Source organism: Chelmon rostratus, chromosome 11 (genome assembly GCF_017976325.1).
Source record: "Chelmon rostratus isolate fCheRos1 chromosome 11, fCheRos1.pri, whole genome shotgun sequence".
Taxonomy (NCBI): Eukaryota; Metazoa; Chordata; class Actinopteri; order Chaetodontiformes; family Chaetodontidae; genus Chelmon; species Chelmon rostratus.
In genome coordinates this window covers 17290864-17309787 of record NC_055668.1, presented here as the reverse complement: position 1 = coordinate 17309787, position 18924 = coordinate 17290864, and the positions used below count along the sequence as shown (strand labels likewise).

General features: G+C 42.1%; 1 protein-coding gene across 1 annotated transcript; it reads right to left on the bottom strand.

Moving 5' to 3' along the window:
• Positions 1 to 7002: 7002 nt before the first annotated feature.
• On the bottom strand, positions 7003 to 17666 carry LOC121614242 (carbohydrate sulfotransferase 15-like). The gene is made up of 7 exons (XM_041948058.1): positions 17580 to 17666; positions 16461 to 16800; positions 15329 to 15472; positions 13437 to 13605; positions 13101 to 13257; positions 8925 to 9072; positions 7003 to 8752 (listed from the first exon to the last, which is right to left on the bottom strand). Exons 1-7 carry the CDS (start codon positions 17613 to 17615, stop codon positions 8562 to 8564), a joined length of 1185 nt encoding a protein of 394 aa, XP_041803992.1. The 5' UTR covers positions 17616 to 17666; the 3' UTR covers positions 7003 to 8561.
• Between the last annotated feature and the right edge of the window lie 1258 nt (positions 17667 to 18924).

The window sequence follows — 18924 nt, the reverse complement described above, 5'->3', positions numbered from 1 at the left end:
CGTTTACCCTTGTGTTATTCCATAGTTTCCTGAGTTTTGGTTTTTCTTTAAATTGGTTAAACTGAACCAGCGCCCCCTTGTGTCTGCATTTGGGTTCACTCCCTGACATAACTAATATAAACCCAGGTCTCTTTCTTTCTCACCTGCAGCAGCCCAACACCTACGTCAGGATGCTATTTGTAGACTTTAGCTCAGCTTTCAACACCGTCATCCCAGACAAGCTGGCGCGGTGGGTCTGCCTGCGTTACTGTGCCACTGGATCAGAGACTCTCTCACCAACAGGCCTCAGGTGGTGAGAATAGGGAACACAACATCATCCCCTCTGACCCTCAGTACGGGCATGCCACAGGGTTGTGTGCTCAGCCCAGCCCTCTTTACTCACGACTGTGCTGCCATCCACCCCACCAACACAGTCGTGAAGTTTGTGGACGACACTACAGCAGTGGGTCTCATCTCAAAAAACAACGAGACCCACTACAGAGAGGTCACACACCAGCTCACCCAGTGATGTTCAGCCAACAACCTGGTGCTGAACACAGGGAAGACCAAGGAGGTCATTGTGGATTTCAGGAGGTCCAGAAAGACGGATCTCGCCCCCCTCCTCATGGACGGAGAAGTGGTGGAGCGTGTGGACAACATCATGTTCCTGGGCCTCCACATCACATCTGATCTCTCGTGGTCCATGAACACCTCCCGCATGGTGAAGAAGGCACAACAAAGGTTCTTCTTCCTCAGGAAACTGAAACGGGCTGGACTCTCCTCTCGGTTGCTCGTCAGCTTTTACAGGGCCACAGTTGAAAGTATCCTCTGCCTTAGTGTGACAGTGTGGTATGGCAGCTGCACAGCACAGGAGAGGAAACAACTGGCACGGGTGGTTAAAACTGCACAGGGCATCGTGGGCTGTCCCTTTCCTGACCTAGACTCTATATATGAAGGCCGGGTCAGGAAGCGGGCAAGATCCATCGCCACGGACCCCCAGCCATCCGGGCCACAGACTGTTTGTACCGCTTCCATCAGGAACAGGAACATCTGCACCACCATCAACAGACTGAGGGACAGTTTCTTCCCCAGAGCTATCACTCCCAGCAGCCCCTCACTGGAGTGAGAGACTGTGAGGACTATGAACCACCGCACACTGCAGTTTTACACCTTCACCTCCACCTTCGCCTGCACCTTCTGTGTAACTTAACTAAATGGTCCGCCATTTGCATTCAGTATTTACATTTTTGTATATTTCAGCTGCTGTTGGTAAATTTCATTGGTATATTTTATTGTTGTTTAGTATATTTTTATTGTCTTTCTATATTTTCACTTATGTTTTTTTAATTGCATTTACGAATACTTTTACTGCATGTTGGTTTATTTTATTCGAGTATCTTTATTTTATTTTTCTTATCTTGTTTCTAACATGGGGGTGGCAATGCAAATTTCATTGACATGTCATGCTCAATGACAAAGAAATCTTGAATCTTTTTTAGATAATTCACCTCATAAATCCCACTCGTCTGCTCTTTGTGTATTTCATCAAACCATGACTTCAAGTTTTTCCCCAACAAAATCAAACTAGAAATTAAATGTTGTGTAATCAATATTTTGAAGAAGTTGCTCACCCTCTTTCTCTTTTTTTCTGTATCTTTATCTGGGATTTTTAACAGTGTTTATCATCTGTCAACAGGCCTACTGGATAAAGCACTCGCTCACTGTGAATTCTCTGGACAATGACCTGTGTTAGTCACACACTCGCTTACACAGACTTTGTACTCGGGAGCAGGTGAGGTCAAGTCTGTTTAACGGCACTTGTGTTCACACATACAGCTGCTCCAGGTAATGTCTGGAAAATGAGTGTAGCAGTGCATGTGTGAAAGGGGCTACAGTTAGGCTACTGATATTTCAGATCCATGCTCAGGGCCAGATCCTAATTTGTACAAACCTCAGTAAGAGATTCAGTTAGTCAGGCGAACTAGACTAGATACATATTCAGCTAAAAAACGTTGTGAAAAAAGGCCAACTTCCCAGAGCCCAAAGTGATGTCCTTCAACTGCTTGCTTTATCCAACAGTGAAAAACCCCAAATCATTTCAATCATCACACAAAATAAAAATTATGTTCAAGACGCTGGAACCAGCATTTGTAATTTTTGTATGAAAAGTGCCCCCCCCCCCCCATCATATTATTCTGATGCCATATGTTTTGAACAATAGGATGTGATTTGGCACACAGCTAAATGCTAACATCAGTATGCAAACAAGCTCACAATGACAATGCTTGAATGGTGATGTTTAAAGGAAATCATTTTTGAATGAATGAAAAGTTGCAATTTTTACCTGATCATGGCACTATATGAAAGGTCAGGCAAAAAAAAAAAAGTCATTGCAATTCATCCTCTGGGGACCATGAACGAAAGTACCACATTCCAATGTAAGCTATCCAACATTTGTTGTGATTAAAAAAAAAAAAATGTGTGAACATTTTATGTTGATGCTACAAGAAAAGTCAGTGGATCTCTAAAGTCATTAAGATACAAATCATCTGGGATCCTTGAATGTCCGTCCAACTGTTTGTGTGCCATCCATGTAGCTGATGTTGAGATATTTCACTGAATAAAACTTTGAAAGAGGAAAAGTTAAGGGATCGCTAAAGTAATGAGAACTGATCGATCTGGTGCAATTTTTATAACAATCCATCCATAGCTGTTGAAGTACTCCACTCTGAATCACAGAAGTCAACCACATTGGTTCAGACAGTCCTTGTGGAAACTGATGCATAACATTGTGCTCAGGTGTGATAAAGGTCCATAATACCTGTAGCTTGTGTCTGTTACATGAACAAACCATGAAGCTCAGTATTTAGAATCAGTCCCAGCTTTGAAGATTCAACAGCCGTGTGTCAAATGTGGAATTCAACCTTTTGCACTGCTGATGAATATTAATAATTACTACTGTCAAACTACAGGCCTGTGTCTCATTCATTCTCATTCCAGGCCAACCTCCTTAAAAAAGATGACAGTTTAACAGTATATTAAAGCTTGGTAGCATTTACTGCAAATGCATGCTCTTTACCGTACGCTATTCTGCCTCCCTGTCTTGCACCATCTAATTTATCCCTTTGTATTTACTCCTCAGGACAAAATGATGCCAGTCAGCCTCAGCTCATTCTATGCTGCCAACACCAAGACACCAACTAAACAGCAAATGAAAATCAACATACTCACAGAGATTTTCCAAAGACAAAATGCTACATGATGTCTGCATGATTCCAGTTCTGGTTGACATCAACATTATGAAAGAAAGATGATCCAATGCAACCACAATATCAGTGAGAGAACAGTCGGCTCCATGAGCCAACATTCAGTACACATGTACACATACTGTCACCTCTCCTGAAACAGGTTTTAGTCATGCCTTCATGTCCTGTCCTTCATGTGTGAACACACCCTGTCCCTGTACAGTATGTTCTGTGACTGAGACTTGGATGAATTCCAGCTCTGAGAAATGAGAGGCACCAATCGGACAAAAAGAAATAAAACATTCAAAAATTAACAAAGGAAGTATTGACTGAAGAAGTATGTTTTTGGTCCAGCTGCCTTGACGACACTTTTTTCAGGAACGATGAAGAAGCTTTCCAAGTAGGCAGGAAAAAGCTCAATCAGTGATACAGCTAAGAATTTGTTATTCAACAAGCATTCAGAGAGAAGCTATGAAGCTGGTCAAAAATACAGTCGAAGATTGTGAAGGACTTTGGAACTTGGCAGACTTCATCAATACTTGCCTGCTAGCTGTGCCTCGAGTGAGGGCCCTGGAAATATTATAGGACTGTGAAAAAAATCAAAGACTGATATAAATCCTGCTTGACTGGGCAGCTTCCAGATACAACCGCCATGTTTCAAAGGAAGGTCAGTAAAGACATTCCCAGTGTCAAGAGGTGAGTCGTGAACTGCTTGTGGACATTTGTCCAATGAGCCCTGTAACACACATCTACCTTCCTACTGCACTGACAAAGAACTGGATACCCACGAACCATGAACACACACCTACCTGTGAAACAGCCAAACACTGGAGTCACCAATCACAGATGAAGTCTCACCGCTCCTCTGTTGTGAAGCAGGTCTCTTTTTTTCGTGAACAACTGTTTGAGAGCTTTAGCACCAAGACAAGTGATACCAGACAAAGAAGATGAGTCCTATAGTGTTCAAGCTTATTTAGGGTGGAACATCGTTGTCAGTTTAGCACCAGCCTTCAAACAAGTTTTGTGACCAGTCTGCTCACGTGTCATCACTCTGTACATGCTGTTTCTCTGCCATTTATATTTAGACGTCAGATGAGCTGCTGACTGCTTTCATCTATGGTATGCGTTGCTTAATTGCACTGGAAGGCTCAGTCAGACAAATGAAATCTGACCAAGGTAGCAATGTTGGAGGTGCTTTGTAGGAGCTGAATGCAGCTCTACTGGAAGTTGGTCCTGAGGCACTGGAAACCTGTCTTGCAGGAAAACAATGTGATTTTGTCTTGACCACACCTCATGCTAACGTGGATTTTCTGCTGCCCCGTCACGGACCAGATTCTGACTGGATCAGGTTCAAATTCTGTTTCTCAACCTAATTCTTTAGTCTTAACTGTATCATTTTTATCTTAAACATTCTAAGTCTCAGAAGAAGTCAGACTTTCTTCAGAAAATGCACAGAGTCTGAAATTAGAGTCGGAGTCCAGAAGAGTTGAGTCCAGGGAGCTTTATTCTCTTTACAGATCACAAGGCCCGAGTATGCCCTGCCGAGCAAAACCGGAAAACTGTGGGGTACATGTTATATACTATTATCGGGGGCGTGGACACAAGGTCAGGCCACGTCCCCATATTCCCTTGTTCCCTCTCTCTTATCTTAATTCTACAGGTGTCTCATCAGCTGTTGTTTTCCCTTGGCACCCCTGACTTCAGTATCTATTGGAGTCTGATGGTTTCATGGAGTCTGGTGGTCGGTACATTCTAGTAGATTCTATTTCCAAAGTATCCTCTTCATGCATCTGTATTCCGAGGGTCCTCTATTGGCTCCTCATGCACCCCCACTCCCACACTCTGGAGCACAGGATAGACATTCGCACTGAACCAGAGCACAGGCATGCGCATTCCAGCCCTCAGATTGACACTACAATGCACGTTCTGCTTGAGGACTGTGGGAACGACAGACAAGGCCTGTAAAAATGTTGTCAGCTCTACACTCTCACTCGGCTCTGTAAACCCAGTGACGCTTTCCTGCGGTTGAAAAAGGCTGCTTCAATCATAAACAGCCACCCTCTCACAACTGACAACCTGAATGATCCAGATATCTTGGAACCACTCACTCCTAATTGGGTTGGGTTGTTGGAGGAAGGAGTAGCTCCACAACATCATGATGGCAAACACCTAAGAGAAACATTCAACCAGGTGGCATAATGATGCTGTAATCCCTGTTGCTAGTCCTTAAATATGAGACTGCAGTGAAACAAGAGCTCGCAATGGATTATTGCTGCCAAATGAATAATTTCCATTCGAGAAATAAATGAAGAGCTACTAAAATCAACAGACGGCACTGTGGTATAAATAAAAAGAAAAACAGACCTTTAATATAGAAATTTCTTTCATTTTAAGCTAAAAGCTTCTGTAGCTAGAAGCTAAATGATGAGACGACCCTGAGTCTGAACTGTTACGTTCTTCTGGAATCTGGCAGGGCAAAGGCAGTGAAGACTGACTCATTAATAAATCAATATATCAGTTTAAAGCAGATGAAATACACATCTGCAGCAAATGAGGAAACAATAAGAGACTTAAAATCACAAATAGATAGACTTTAATAATGAACTATTCTGTAATATTTATGAACAATCACAGTCAGATGACAGAGGGAACCTCGTTCATGCCAATAAGTCGGGACACATCACTGCCCACAGAGATTATCTGTTAAATAAACATTTAGCAGAATCAGAAAGCCCTGAAGTGAAAATTTAAAAAATAAAGATTCAAGATTCAAGAGTCTTTATTGTCATTGCACATGTCAATGAAATTTTCATTGCAACCCCCATGTTAGATGGTAAGAAAGATAAGACTAGAAAGAGTGAATAAAATTAAGATAACTACAATAAAATAAAATAAACCAACATGCAATAAAAAAAAAAATATTCGTGAAGCAATTAAAAATATAACAGAATGAAAATATACTTAGGCAATAAAATATACTAAACAATAAACAATAAAATATGGAAGTGAAATGTGCAAACAGAATAAAATATACAAGCAGAATAAAATATAAAATATACACAGTGAAATGTACCGACAGAATAAAATATGCCAATGAAACTGAAATGTGCTGATATACTAAAATGTATATAATTATAGTATATGTGTGTACATAAAAGTCAAGTACACAGAAGGTGCAGGTGGAGGAAGAGGTGTAGGTGTAGGTGTAAAGTGCGGTGTGCAGTGTTCACAGTTCACACAGTCTCTCACTGCAGTGAGGGGCTGCTGGGGGTGATAGCTCTAACAGCTCTGGGGAAGAAGCTGTCCCTCAGTCTGTTAGTGGTGGTGCGGATGTTCCTGTACCGCTTTCCTGATGGAAGCGGTACAAACAGTCTGTGGCCCGGGTGGCTGGGGTCCGTGGCGATGGATCTCGCCCTCTTTCTGACCCGACCTTCATATATAGAGTCTAGGTCAGGGAGGGGGCAGCCCACGATGCCCTGTGCAGTTTTAACCACCCGTGCCAGTTGTTTCCTCTCCTGTGCCGTGCAGCTGCCATACCACACTGTCACACTGAGGCAGAGGATGCTTTCAATTGTGGCCCTGTAGAAGTTAACGAGCAACCGAGAGGAGAGTCCAGCCCGTTTCAGCTTCCTGAGGAAGAAGAGCCTTTGTTGTGCCTTCTTCACCAGGCGGGAGGTGTTCATGGACCAGGAGAGGTCAGATGTGATGTGGAGGCCCAGGAACCTGATGTTGTCTACACGCTCCACCACTTCTCCGTCCATGAGGAGGGGGGCGTGATCCGTCTTCCTGGACCTCCTGAAGTCCACAATGACCTCCTTGGTTTTCCCTGTGTTCAGCACCAGGTTGTTGGCTGAACACCACTGGGTGATAAAATCTCCTCAGAGAGCATTAGAGATGTCCGCTGGCTTATCTCTGTGAACAGACTCCCCGTTCGAGCTGTTGTCTCATGGAGTTGTTATGCGACAGAAAAAAAAAATCCCATGATTTACTGTTATGAAGATGTAACACAGCAGCACCTTCTCATGGACTGTTACAGAGCTCAGATGGTCTGGACTATGATGCAAAGCCACGGTCTGGTCTTTGACTTGAATTACACCTCAGACATGTATAGACTCTTGGAAGAAAAGATGCCTTCCCAGAAAAGGGCATTATTTCAACTGGTCATTGGCATTGTATGTACTTGACTGTGGAAAACCAGAAGTTCTATGATCATCCAACAGGCTGTAATGAGCATCAAACAGGTGCTGACTGACCTCAGACGGAGGAAAACCTTGGATACAGCACAGAACCTGCCATGGCACATATTCGACCTTTGATCTGAGAGAAATCTTCACACACTGAATTTGGAGATGAAATAACTGACGATTGAATATTCAGCACTTCAGCAAACTCAATTATTATTTTTATTCTTAACATTATTGTGTGTTGTTTTTTTCTGCATGTAAATTTTGCCTTTGAACCTTCAGCACTTTAGTAACTCTATAGATTTATCTATTGTATTTTTGGTATATTCTGCCTTGCATCTTTTTGTAATTATATTGAATAAATAAAGCTTCATTTAAAAGGCAAAGGCAGTGAGGTTAGTCAAAATCCAAAAAGGGTCATACACAAACAACACTGGAATCATGAGAAAACACTGGACAACAACACACATGGGAAGAAGATTATCTGGCAAGAGGGAAAGGGGAAAGACAAAGGGTATGTATAGGGAGGAGCAGGTGAACAGTCGGACACAGGTGCAACACACCAGGCTGATTAGGAAGGGTTGGAAACTTGACAGGAACTCCAGGAATGAACAGAAATCTACCAAAATAAAACAGGAAGTGAATCACATAACACAAACTTGAATTCCCAGAGCAATAAATATATATTTACAACCTGTGTGTGTTATTAGTTTTTTCGGAAAAAATACAGTGAGACTTTCTTCTCTCGTCTCTGACGTGCTGGTCCCAGTGGCTACTGATTTGTAGACACAGTCTCTATGCCACTGTGATCACTGTGATTAAAGTGTGGCCTTGATGTCTGAAATCCATTGTTGTCCACAGCCTTAAGTCTTTGGCTATACTGTATATTCACCGATGCATCTTGTTATTTCAAACTTTCTCTGGTTGCAAGTTTCAGTTAGTCATTATTTAATAATTAATGGGACAGGAGATATTTTTCGATATAAAAGGTCAGATCATAGTACCATCACCACATGATTGTCACCACAGCCTTCTCAGTAATAATAACATGAAAACATTATCCAGATGTGTGGATTAATACATTTATGGGAATGTAACAGTGTATTTTAAGGGTTTCATGTGTTCATTCACAGCCATTCACACTCATATCCCTTCAGGGGTAACTCCACAGGAAGGCGCTGTCGTCCAACACACTGGCCAGTTTACGGTTGAAGGGCTGGTGAAATTCCCTGAGGAGGTCTCTGGTGGCTGGAAGCATAGGACCTAGTTCCCTGTCCTTCATCCCCCGGTTGTTTTCCACACGCTGTTTCATCACTTCTTCCTCCAGCTCCACTGACAGAGGACCTGCAGGGAGGAGGGGAGGTGGGAGTCCAGTTCAATACAAAAGTCAAGACTTGAGGGAGAAACAACCAGATGAATACAGGACGCAGCCAGGAATATATTGGCTGTTTTAGACTATTATTGTAAAGATTTTAATGTAGAAATTGTATGTTGCTGTAGCTTTTTGGATGCTTACTTAGACCCAGAAAATCAAAAGCTTTCTGTAATGTCGCTCTCTTGTCGGCTGCATAGTCCTCCAGTCGTAGTACTAGAATCTGGTCCCGATGGAAAACTGTCAGCCAGTCCAGTAAGAAGACAACGTACAACCCCACATGTAGCCTCAGCTGTGGCAAAAAAAATAAAAATAAAATAAAATTTAAGTCAACATTACAAATGTCCTGAGGTGAGAATATTTTGTCAAAGTAAACAGCAGACGTACAGGTGTTGGACAAAAAAATGCAAACAATGTATGGAAATCCAAAGTTTTTTTTGTTTAAATTGTCCACCAATAAAGTGAAATATGCAATGCAAAATACCTGGACACCTTTTCGGTTTTGTTCTATGAACAATATAGCAAGCCTCAGTCTTTAACCATCATTTTCCCTGTTATGCACGTTACAGTAACTTCATCACAACATCATGTCAGGTAGGTAGGCTCTCAGGGAAACAAGGGTAGAACCCAAACGCAGACACGAGGGGGAGCTGGTTCAAATTAACAAGTTTAAGGTAACCAAAATGCAAAAGTCACGAGACTATGAATAACACTCACAAGGGTAGATGGGCAGAAGACAGGGAACAAAGACAACACAGGGAAACACTGAATAAACACATCCATAAAACGTGGCATGACTCATGGAAAAAGACAACAGTGAACAAACACTTACTAGAAACATGGTGTGGCTAAAGACCAAGTCAGATCACAAGAAACACATACATGGAGGATGGCATGGAAACAGACTACACCAGAGGATGCAGGAAGAACATTTACATGATTCGTGGCAAGACTAGGAAAACATACACAAGGAACGTGGCTTGGCTAGAGATGTAAACAACACGAAAGAAGCAATCTTATGAACTTGGCATGGATTGGGAACAAGGACAATACATAAACACTCTCAAGAGGCATGGCATGGCAAACAAACACTGGCAACACTCAAGACGCTGGACTTAGTGGCATAGGGCAATGGCAAGGATTCTCAGACAACAACCTGACAAAGACTGAAGGGAAGACAGAGGCTTAAATACACAAGGGAAGACAACTAATGACACACAGGTGAAACCAATCAGACAATAACAAAGGCGGGAAAACACAGGAAGTAAAGGAAAAGAAGAAACATATCATGACACAACAGACACTGTTCCAGTCATACAGTGGGCTCTGCAATCAACACTTTGATATGTGAGCTTTCAAAGCAACAACTACACAACAGACCAAAATATTCTGTCTCCAAATTGCTGGTGAATCAATCAATAATAACAATTTTCAGTGTGTAGTGAACAGGTGAAGAACTTCAGAACTGATACACACAGAAACAAACTGTCGGCCCGTCAAGCCAGGTGGGCGCTGTTCCTGAGTAGATTCAACTTCTCTCTTTCTTTTCGCCCTGGATCTCGTAACGTCAAGCTGGATGCCCTGTCACGCCTGTACGCCTCCTCCTCGGATCCGGAGTCTCCAGACCCTATTCTCCCTCCTACATGCTTCGTAGGTTTGGCGACATGGGAGATCAAGTCCGCCGTGCTTAGGGCACAGGCGCAACAGCCAGACCCAGGGTCTGGTTCCCCCAATCGTAAGTTCGTTCCAGACTCCGTCAGATCCCAGGTCCTCCAGTGGTCTCACTCCTCCAGACTGACATGTCACCCGGGCTTTAATCGTACGCTCCAGTTTCTCCGCCAGAGTTTCTGGTGGCCAAAGATGTACCGAGACACCCGCGAGTTCATTGCTGCTTGCTCCATCTGTGCCCGCGGTAAGGCTTCTCATCAGCCCCCTGCGGGGCTGTTACGCCCCTTACCCATCCCGAGCCGCCCGTGGTCCCACATTGCCGTGGACTTTGTCACTGGACTACCCCCCTCTGAAGGTAACACTGTGATCTTGACGATTGTTGATCGTTTTTCTAAGTCAGTTCATTATGTTCCTCTGCCTAAGTTGCCTTCTGCACTCGAGACTGCCAGTCTCTTGGTTAACCATGTGTTTAAGCTTCACGGGATCCCCCTCGATGTGGTTTCTGATCGGGGGCCCCAGTTTGCGTCACAGGTTTGGAGGGAGTTCTGTAAGGCAGTGGGCGCCACGGCGAGCTTGTCTTCCGGCTACCATCCTCAGACTAACGGCCAGACGGAGTGAGCCAATCAGCATCTGGAATTCGCTCTTCGCTGCGTGGCTGCGCATCACCCCGTCTCCTGGAGCTCCCAACTTCCCTGGGTGGAGTATGCTCATAACTCCCTCTCCTGCGCGGCCATAGGTATGTCACCCTTTGAGTGCTGCTTTGGTTATCAACCCCCCCTGTTTCCAGAACAGGAAACCGCTGTGGCCGTCCCCCTCGGTGCAAGAGCGGTCTGCCAGAGCTGCCCTGACTCGCTCGGCCGAGAGAAACAAGTGGCTGGCCGATGCGCACCGCATCTCCGCCCGGAGTATCGTCCGGGCCAAAAGGTGTGGCTGTCATCTCGGGACCTCCCTCTGGACGTTGAGTCACGTAAGCTCTCCCCCCGTTTTGTTGGTCCCTTCGAGATCCTGAAGGTTGTTAATCCAACCGCTGTGAAACTTAAGTTACCAGACTCCATGAAGGTCCATCCCACCTTTCACGTGTCTCTGCTAAAGCCGGTGTGTTTCAGCGACCTCAGCCCTCCGACCGTCGCCCCGTTCGTTGAGGGGGGGTACTGTGGCGGTTGGTATTTCCGGTGCTTTTATTGTGACATTCCACTTCCTGTGCTGTTGGTTGTGTGCGCTAACTTCACTCTTATGTTTCTGAGGCTCCCCTCCCCCCCTGCGGCGTCGAGGATTGATTGGACGCACCTGGATTCACTTCCGAATCAAGACGTCTATTTATACTCTGCGGAGACGCTCCTCGACGCCAGAGTATACTACTACTTCCCGTGGTACCAGTGGCTTCACGTCTCTCTCGTGGTAACATTATTGACTATTCTCCGGTGATCTTTTCGTGTGAAGTAATTGTTTGTCTCTCTTTTGTTTTCTTCCAGTGCCTCCCATGCCCACACAGCCCAGCACTCTCAGAAGCCTCTTTTTGTTGTTTGGATCTCGTTCACCATTTCACCGTTTGCCTCTTGTGTTTGACAATAAACCTTTGTTACACCTTCTCCGTTTCTGCTCCTGGGTCCCTCTCTAACTCCAGCGTCACAGTGACAGCCTTCATCTTCATCTCATCCAGAGCAGAAGAGTAAACAGAAACAATATAATGGTTCACTGAATGATTTTTGCTAGATTTGAGACAGATTCTGTCTTTGTTCTCAATGCTATCAGGTCCAGCTGATCTCTCAGGATAACAGTGCTGTCATCTACATGTTGAGAGTCGAGGTGATAACCAACAGAGCTCATAACTCGGCTCGGTCCTGTGGGAGCACTGCCTGATGGAAAATATGCTGAAGGGTCTGAGGTGAGACCGGGCACCTAGTTGGTCATGTTTGTCCCTGCACAGAACAAGACGCACAACAGTGCAGAAATATTCATTTACAACCACTTGTAGGACAGGTGCAAATTCCCAGAGAGGAAATTAGGTTTTGTGTTGTTGTGTATAACTAAATATAGGTGTAAAAGTTGTAATTATTCTTATGTATATTGATATTCAGACAGTTAAAAGTGAGAACATCATTCCCACATATTTCGATCTTTGGGATCCCTCCTCCAGAAATTACAGTTTCTGCATCTCAAGCTAAGGCACTCGCCTTCGCTTCACTAATGGCCCGATGACTCATTCTCCTTCAGTGGAAATCAGATAAACCCCCCTCTTTTATTAATTGGATTAAAGAAATGCTCTTTGTTGAGATATAGTCGGACTAATTGCTCTGGAAAATTTAGTGTGACATGGCGCCCTTTTCAATGAATATGTTAAAAACCTGAATCTATATTCAAATGTTTCCCTGTCCGTGTATGTGTAATGGAGGAATATCACTCTTTTTTATCTATTTATCCCTATGTTTCACATAAATATGCATAAATTGCATATGTTTACTTATTTAAAGATGTATTCATTCAATAATTATTATTGTTATTATTATTGTTATTATTTTGTTAGTATACAGTTTATATTATTTTTTCTGTCTTGACTTTTGGGGGTGGGAGGGGGGACATGTTTGTTTATAAATGAAAAACTATAAATAAAGCATTAAAAACTTTTTTTTAATGAACATAATTTCATCTCACAGGCTTGGAGCTGAAGAGGTTTCTGTTGTAGGCGCATGCACGAAGTGACCACTGAGACAGACAGGACTGAAACAACTGAACAGACTTCAGGGCCTTCTGATGGAAGTCCTCTACTGACTCTTTGTCCTCCTTAAAGTACAGGTAGTCAGAATAAAGCCTGGGAACAGAGAGAAACAGAGGTGTAAGCCAGTTGGAAATATGAATAGGACATTTTGCTGGATGGATAATAGGAGTTATGATTTAAAACAAATGTGTGAAACCCCTTAGAAACAAAAGCAAAGCGAGTCAAATCTGTGCCTTTTCAGGCAGATGGGTGGATGCATTTCACCACAGTACCTCTCTACTGGATCTCTCAGGATGATAATGAATTTGGCACCAGGCTGCAGTGTGTGGATGAAGTCCTGGGTCAGAAAACTGGGTTCTGTCTCCTTCCGGGGTCTGTTGTCCCACATAGTGGATGGACTGGCTTCAAATGTCAAGACACTGATCATCTCAGTGCCACCTTCTGTAACAACAGTGTGTAGGAGTTAGAGGGATCTACTGGCAGAAATGTCATTGAATAATCAGAGCTACAGGGCCTGTAACTTTTAACGTAGCAGGACAGGGAGGCAAAAGTATTCATTTGGTTGCAATCTGCATCCTCCCTGCTAGATGCTACTAAACTGTTATCATTGAACTTTGTTCACTTTAGATTTGCACTTTTTCACTGAACTCATGATATTTACTGGATGTTCTCATTTAATCAACAATGTCACAGTTTAGTTTGATAAGCAGGCCTCTGTAATCTGTCATGTTAGGTTTGTTGCAATAGATACACGCCTCAATGACACAATGACTCAACATTCACTCATCTTTTATATCACTTTTCAGTAAGTTCCCGTGAACAGTGGCTGGCCTGTTCATGTCAGAGATAACTGGCCAATGAGACTCGGTCCGTGCGGGTCCAACCTCTGTACGGGGCAGTACCAGCCCAAGAAGATAACTGTGAACCACATCCAGAAATCGGGGCTCCTTCTGACAGAGCTCCCCTGCGAGGAGCTCTGTCACTCTGAGTCCAGTGCTACCTTACTTTACATGTGACCTAAATAAATCCTATATCTGTGATCTGAAGATGTCTTCCGCTTGTTCTCGGGCTTCCAACTAAGGAATCGGGTTAACAAAACCCTCCACACTGGACCTTTAAAATGCAGGGAATAGTGCACAAACTCAGGCATAATAATGTAGAGTTAAAGCTGAGTGTAAAGTTGAGTTTTACTAAAACATGCATGATATGTTGCAAACACTCTCCTCGTCTAGGAACATTATGCCCTCCTGACCTTCACTTGAACAGAAAAACAGAGCAGTTTTTAACCATCTGAACCCCACGTTTTCAGGCATGTTTTCATTAAATTATTGCCAAACTTACAACATTTATCATAGCCAGAAATTAGAAAAACAGAAATTATCTTCATATTGTCAAATTTCCAACAGTTCCTGAATGAACGTTCTACTGACGCGTTCATCAGTAAAACTAACCAAATCTAACATTAAAATGGTGATAATTCATCAAGATCACTTTATTCAACATGTCTCATTTAAAATTTGGCCCAAAAAAAGTGTTTTTACTCACCACATCCTGTAAAAACATTAAATTCGGCACTCCTCAGGGCAACTGAGAAGCCTTGAATGGTTATACTGAGACAGACAGTCAAGTGACAGCAATTCAGCTCAAAGTCGACTGAACTGAAGGAGGTGGAGATGAGGAGAGATTGTTTGTAGAGGCTGTAAAAGGCAAATATTTCACCATGTATAGCATGTGGTGCCTCAAATTTTTTTAAATGTTGGTAAAGCTCACAGAATTCATTTTTTTCAATTTTTAGAAAAAAATGCAGCACTACAACTTGCGTTCTTTTCTCTTTTTTTATGATTTTACCATCTTGTCTGTGTTGTGCGACACAAAAGACATTTCTGAGTTCTCTTTCCTACTTGCCAAGATTGTTCTGTTTCCACAGAGATAAAAAAAGAGAGAAAAATGAGCCAACAGTGAGTAGAAATGTGACAGGAGCAAAAAACACATCTGAGCACCACTGTAGTGCTCCTGAGGCCAAAGCCACTTATGGAAAATCCACTGAGAATGAGGGAAAGAAGGAAGGAAAGGGAGTCAAAAAGATTGACAACTTAAGTCGTTTGAGAAGAACAATACCAAGTCATACCCACCCCCACACACCAACACTTTCACATGTGTTCACCTGTTACGAACTGGGTTGTGTGGTGGTCTCTGGATGAGTTTCTATTCATTTTTTCTTGGATGTGTTGGGCAGTCACCTCAAACAGATCCAGGTAATCTTCCACAGGAAAAATGTTTGAGAAGCCATCTTTGAAACGCTGAAAACCTGCACGCAGAAGTACACCGAAATATCACTCAGTATATACTCTTTTATACACTTCTTCACCAGAAAATGCATTTCTTGGGTTGTATAAACCCTAAATCAGGTTGAACTTGCAGGCGAGCAATTTATCTCAACAACTGGACATTTGCATACTGATACACTGAAATTTATTGTGCTCTTGATTTCTTGATTTATGATATTTGGAAGCCAATCTGAAAGAAATATTAAATTAAAAATCTCTAACATTGAAATAGAAAGGGTTTGGGAGACCAAATTTCTCGGGGTTGTAAACAATCATAAACTAAACTGGAAAAAACATGTTGAGTATGTAAAAGGGAAAATCTCAAAATCAATTGCAATCATGTACAAAACCAAAGACATGCTAAATTCCAAAAGTTTATATTTAATTGACTGTTCTCTCTCTTATTTAACTTATTGCATGGAATTGTGGGGATCTACGTTTAAAACTACAACTGATAAAATTGTGTTACAACAAAAACGAGCTATACGCATAACAAAACTGGTTGTTATGATCATACAAATCATACAAATTTTTTTTGTTCTTTTTTTTCTTTTGATGCTTTGAAGTATATATATGACTGAAATAAAACTAAAAACTGATGACTCCATTGTTTTTTGGTTTACTATACCATGAATTAACAACTAGTTAATTCTGTTTATTTAGGTCCTGTAAGACAGAAGACATTACTTTCACAACTTGATTTGTCTGATCTTCAATCCAAACCCAAAAATATTCAATTTAGTAGATTGACATTTAGAGCTTTAAACCACAAAACATTTTTGATTGTTTTAAATTCTCATTTGAACGTTTTTTCGTTGAACCTCTATTCTAATTTAGTGGATTCTCTGCAATCTTTTTTCTTTCTTTTTGATGAATTCAAAACTCAGTTATAGCTATCTTTCAATCCATCAGCTACACAAACTTTTCATCAGAACATTTAGAAACAGCGTCCCTCTCCTGATGACTTACCCAAGCGTCCCCTGGTCCACCAGTGTGGTTCCTTTATGATGCTGGACTGGACCTCTGGATGCATTCGCAGCCTGGAGTACAGATCAGTTGTGCCACACTTTGGTTGGCCAATAATGTAGAAGTACGGCAAGCAGCGCAAACGAAACAGTTTGCCGTCTCTGTGTTGTAAGTGCTTGTGAAAGTTTGGCCTCATTTTGTCACATAAAGTCTTTCTGGTTGGTGAGCTACGACAATAGTGGTTATTCCTGTATGGATCAGTGCTGCGTTCACTGGAGATCTCCTTATACCAGCAAGGGCTCTTGACACCGGGCAGGAAATGGTCAGGAATTACAGAGAACAACTGCAGTGAGGAACAAAACAATATTAGACAAGACAGAGGGTGGACAAAAAACAGAAAATAGAGAGTAACCCCTTTGTTAAATCATGATTTGGAAAAGGATATTATGTTTCCATTCTTGTCCCCCTTTGGTTTTTCTCAGACAACAGCAGCTATTTTCACCTTGAATTCAAATAATTTACATTGTATACAAGTGGCTGCAAATTAATCAAAATATCCATAATTTAGGGCCACATGACATGATTTTGCAGCTTTGCAACTGATCATCACCTTCAGTATGAGGCCACTGTTAGTTGCTGTGAATTGCATTATTTTGCTTTGAAAACTTAGATATTCATATGTCTAACACTGACAGATGACACTAATTGTGATTCAACTTAATGACTGTAACACTGTAACTGATTTCCAGTGTACGTGTCAGAGCTCTTCTTGCTTTATGCCAAAAATTATGTAGGATCACATTGAAAAGTATGGTGAGAACATGCACCAAACACAGGAGAATTGCAGGATATTAGCACATAGCAGTAAGAAGGGCCTGAGCAACACAAAGGAATACATATAACCGAACATTTACTTAACAGCCCTGTAAAAAACCATTACAGTGATTCAACACCTCTGTCACACACTGACATGACGAACTGCACGGTTGATTGGAAGGTGTTTGTTATTTGTCAGTTTCCTACTGAATCATCATTTGCATACTTTTGCATATCACCATATTTTTGTCACTGCTGGTCTCGTGATGTGAAGCAAAAATTAATTACATTTTTCCACAGACTTACGTACATGAGAGTCCATTTCAATGACATCTTTTTCATCAGGCACCTTCCTGGGTGTGTATTCCAGTTTGGAGTTAATGATCTCCACCAGCTGTTTCACGTCTATTAAATTGTTTTGAGAGGAAACTTTAGCTGCTGCTGTGTTTGAATGGACGACCCCAGGCCTGACCTGAATGGGTGAGGTGGTGAAGGGAAGTCTTTTCTTGTCCCATGTCAGGTTGTAGGAAGCCATGATGAGAAGCGTCAGTGTCAAGACTATCAGGAAGCAAACCACTCTGGCTTTTGAAAAAAACCTCCCCAGGAGAGTCGACAACAACTTCACCCACTTATGAGCCAGAGTTTCACACATGTTTGTTTGCCAACAGTAAAAAAAACATAGAAGCACCATAAACATGTACAAAAAGGATCAGGAAAATGATTCTTTCAATGCTTCATCCAGAGGAGATGGTGTGTCTTGATGTGTCCATTCATCATAGTCTTTAATCGTCAGGTCATCATTTGTCTTATTTTCTTACATGCTCCCCCATCTCCAGCAGAGCCTCCTGGAAATCAGAAACACTTGTTAAAACATGGCACACAGCTTTTTCATGTGACTTCAGATTTACTTTCAGCTAAACTACAGAGGTGTAGTTTATTTTGAAGTATTTCAGTCATCTCCAAGAAAAGTGGGATGGACATTTTCAATAGTCTCTGGGGTGTCAGTATGTGAATTTCAGTCTAGACCCCCTTCTATACCACAAGTCACCTCTTAAACATTTGAGGTCAGCTGCAGAGTGTGTGAGGTCTGCTGGATGGAGATCCCTTACTTTATGATGAGAGCTACGTATACAGCACATGCAAAGACAAACTCTACTGACACTTTCAAGGTCAGAAAAATCATTATTGTGTCATTCAATGAAATAATGAAGAATCAGTAGACAGAGATCGTCACTTTATATCGCAGAGGTCAACACTAAATGCTGCTCTGACATCTACAGTCATTAATTGTTCACCAAAGACATTAAGAATGGTGCTTCTTTGATCCTAATTCCTATTCCTTACCTTTGTCTTATACTGCAAACAATACTTTCCATATTTTAATGTTGTTTTTTTATTCTGTTTGATGAAGTGGAAAGCCCGTTCTAGCTTTGTTGTTTTCAAAAGCACATCAATGAATACAACTGTTACTCTGACCTAATTGTCTTACTGCCTTTGCCTTTGCATTTCCACAAACTGGAGAGCAAACAGCAATGGATATTGACTGAGATGAAAACCCATCATCAAAATCAGGCTGATTCAAAGTAAAAACCTGCACTCATCATTGCATTAGATGCCTTTGTTGTTCTAATGACACAAAATGTTAACATGA

What these genes read in the sequence shown, in the direction of transcription:
- LOC121614242 (XM_041948058.1), bottom strand. Translation starts at nt 17,615, where the DNA reads ATGAAAAAGATGTCATTGAAATGGACTCTCATGTAC. An exon ending in CTGAGAGATCCAGTAGAGAG is followed by an intron (nt 13,258 to 13,436) that starts GTACTGTGGTGA and finishes CTCTGTTCCCAG; the next exon opens with GCTTTATTCTGACTACCTGT. An exon ending in ACCTCTTCAGCTCCAAGCCT is followed by an intron (nt 9,073 to 13,100) that starts GTGAGATGAAAT and finishes TTTTTGCCACAG; the next exon opens with CTGAGGCTACATGTGGGGTT.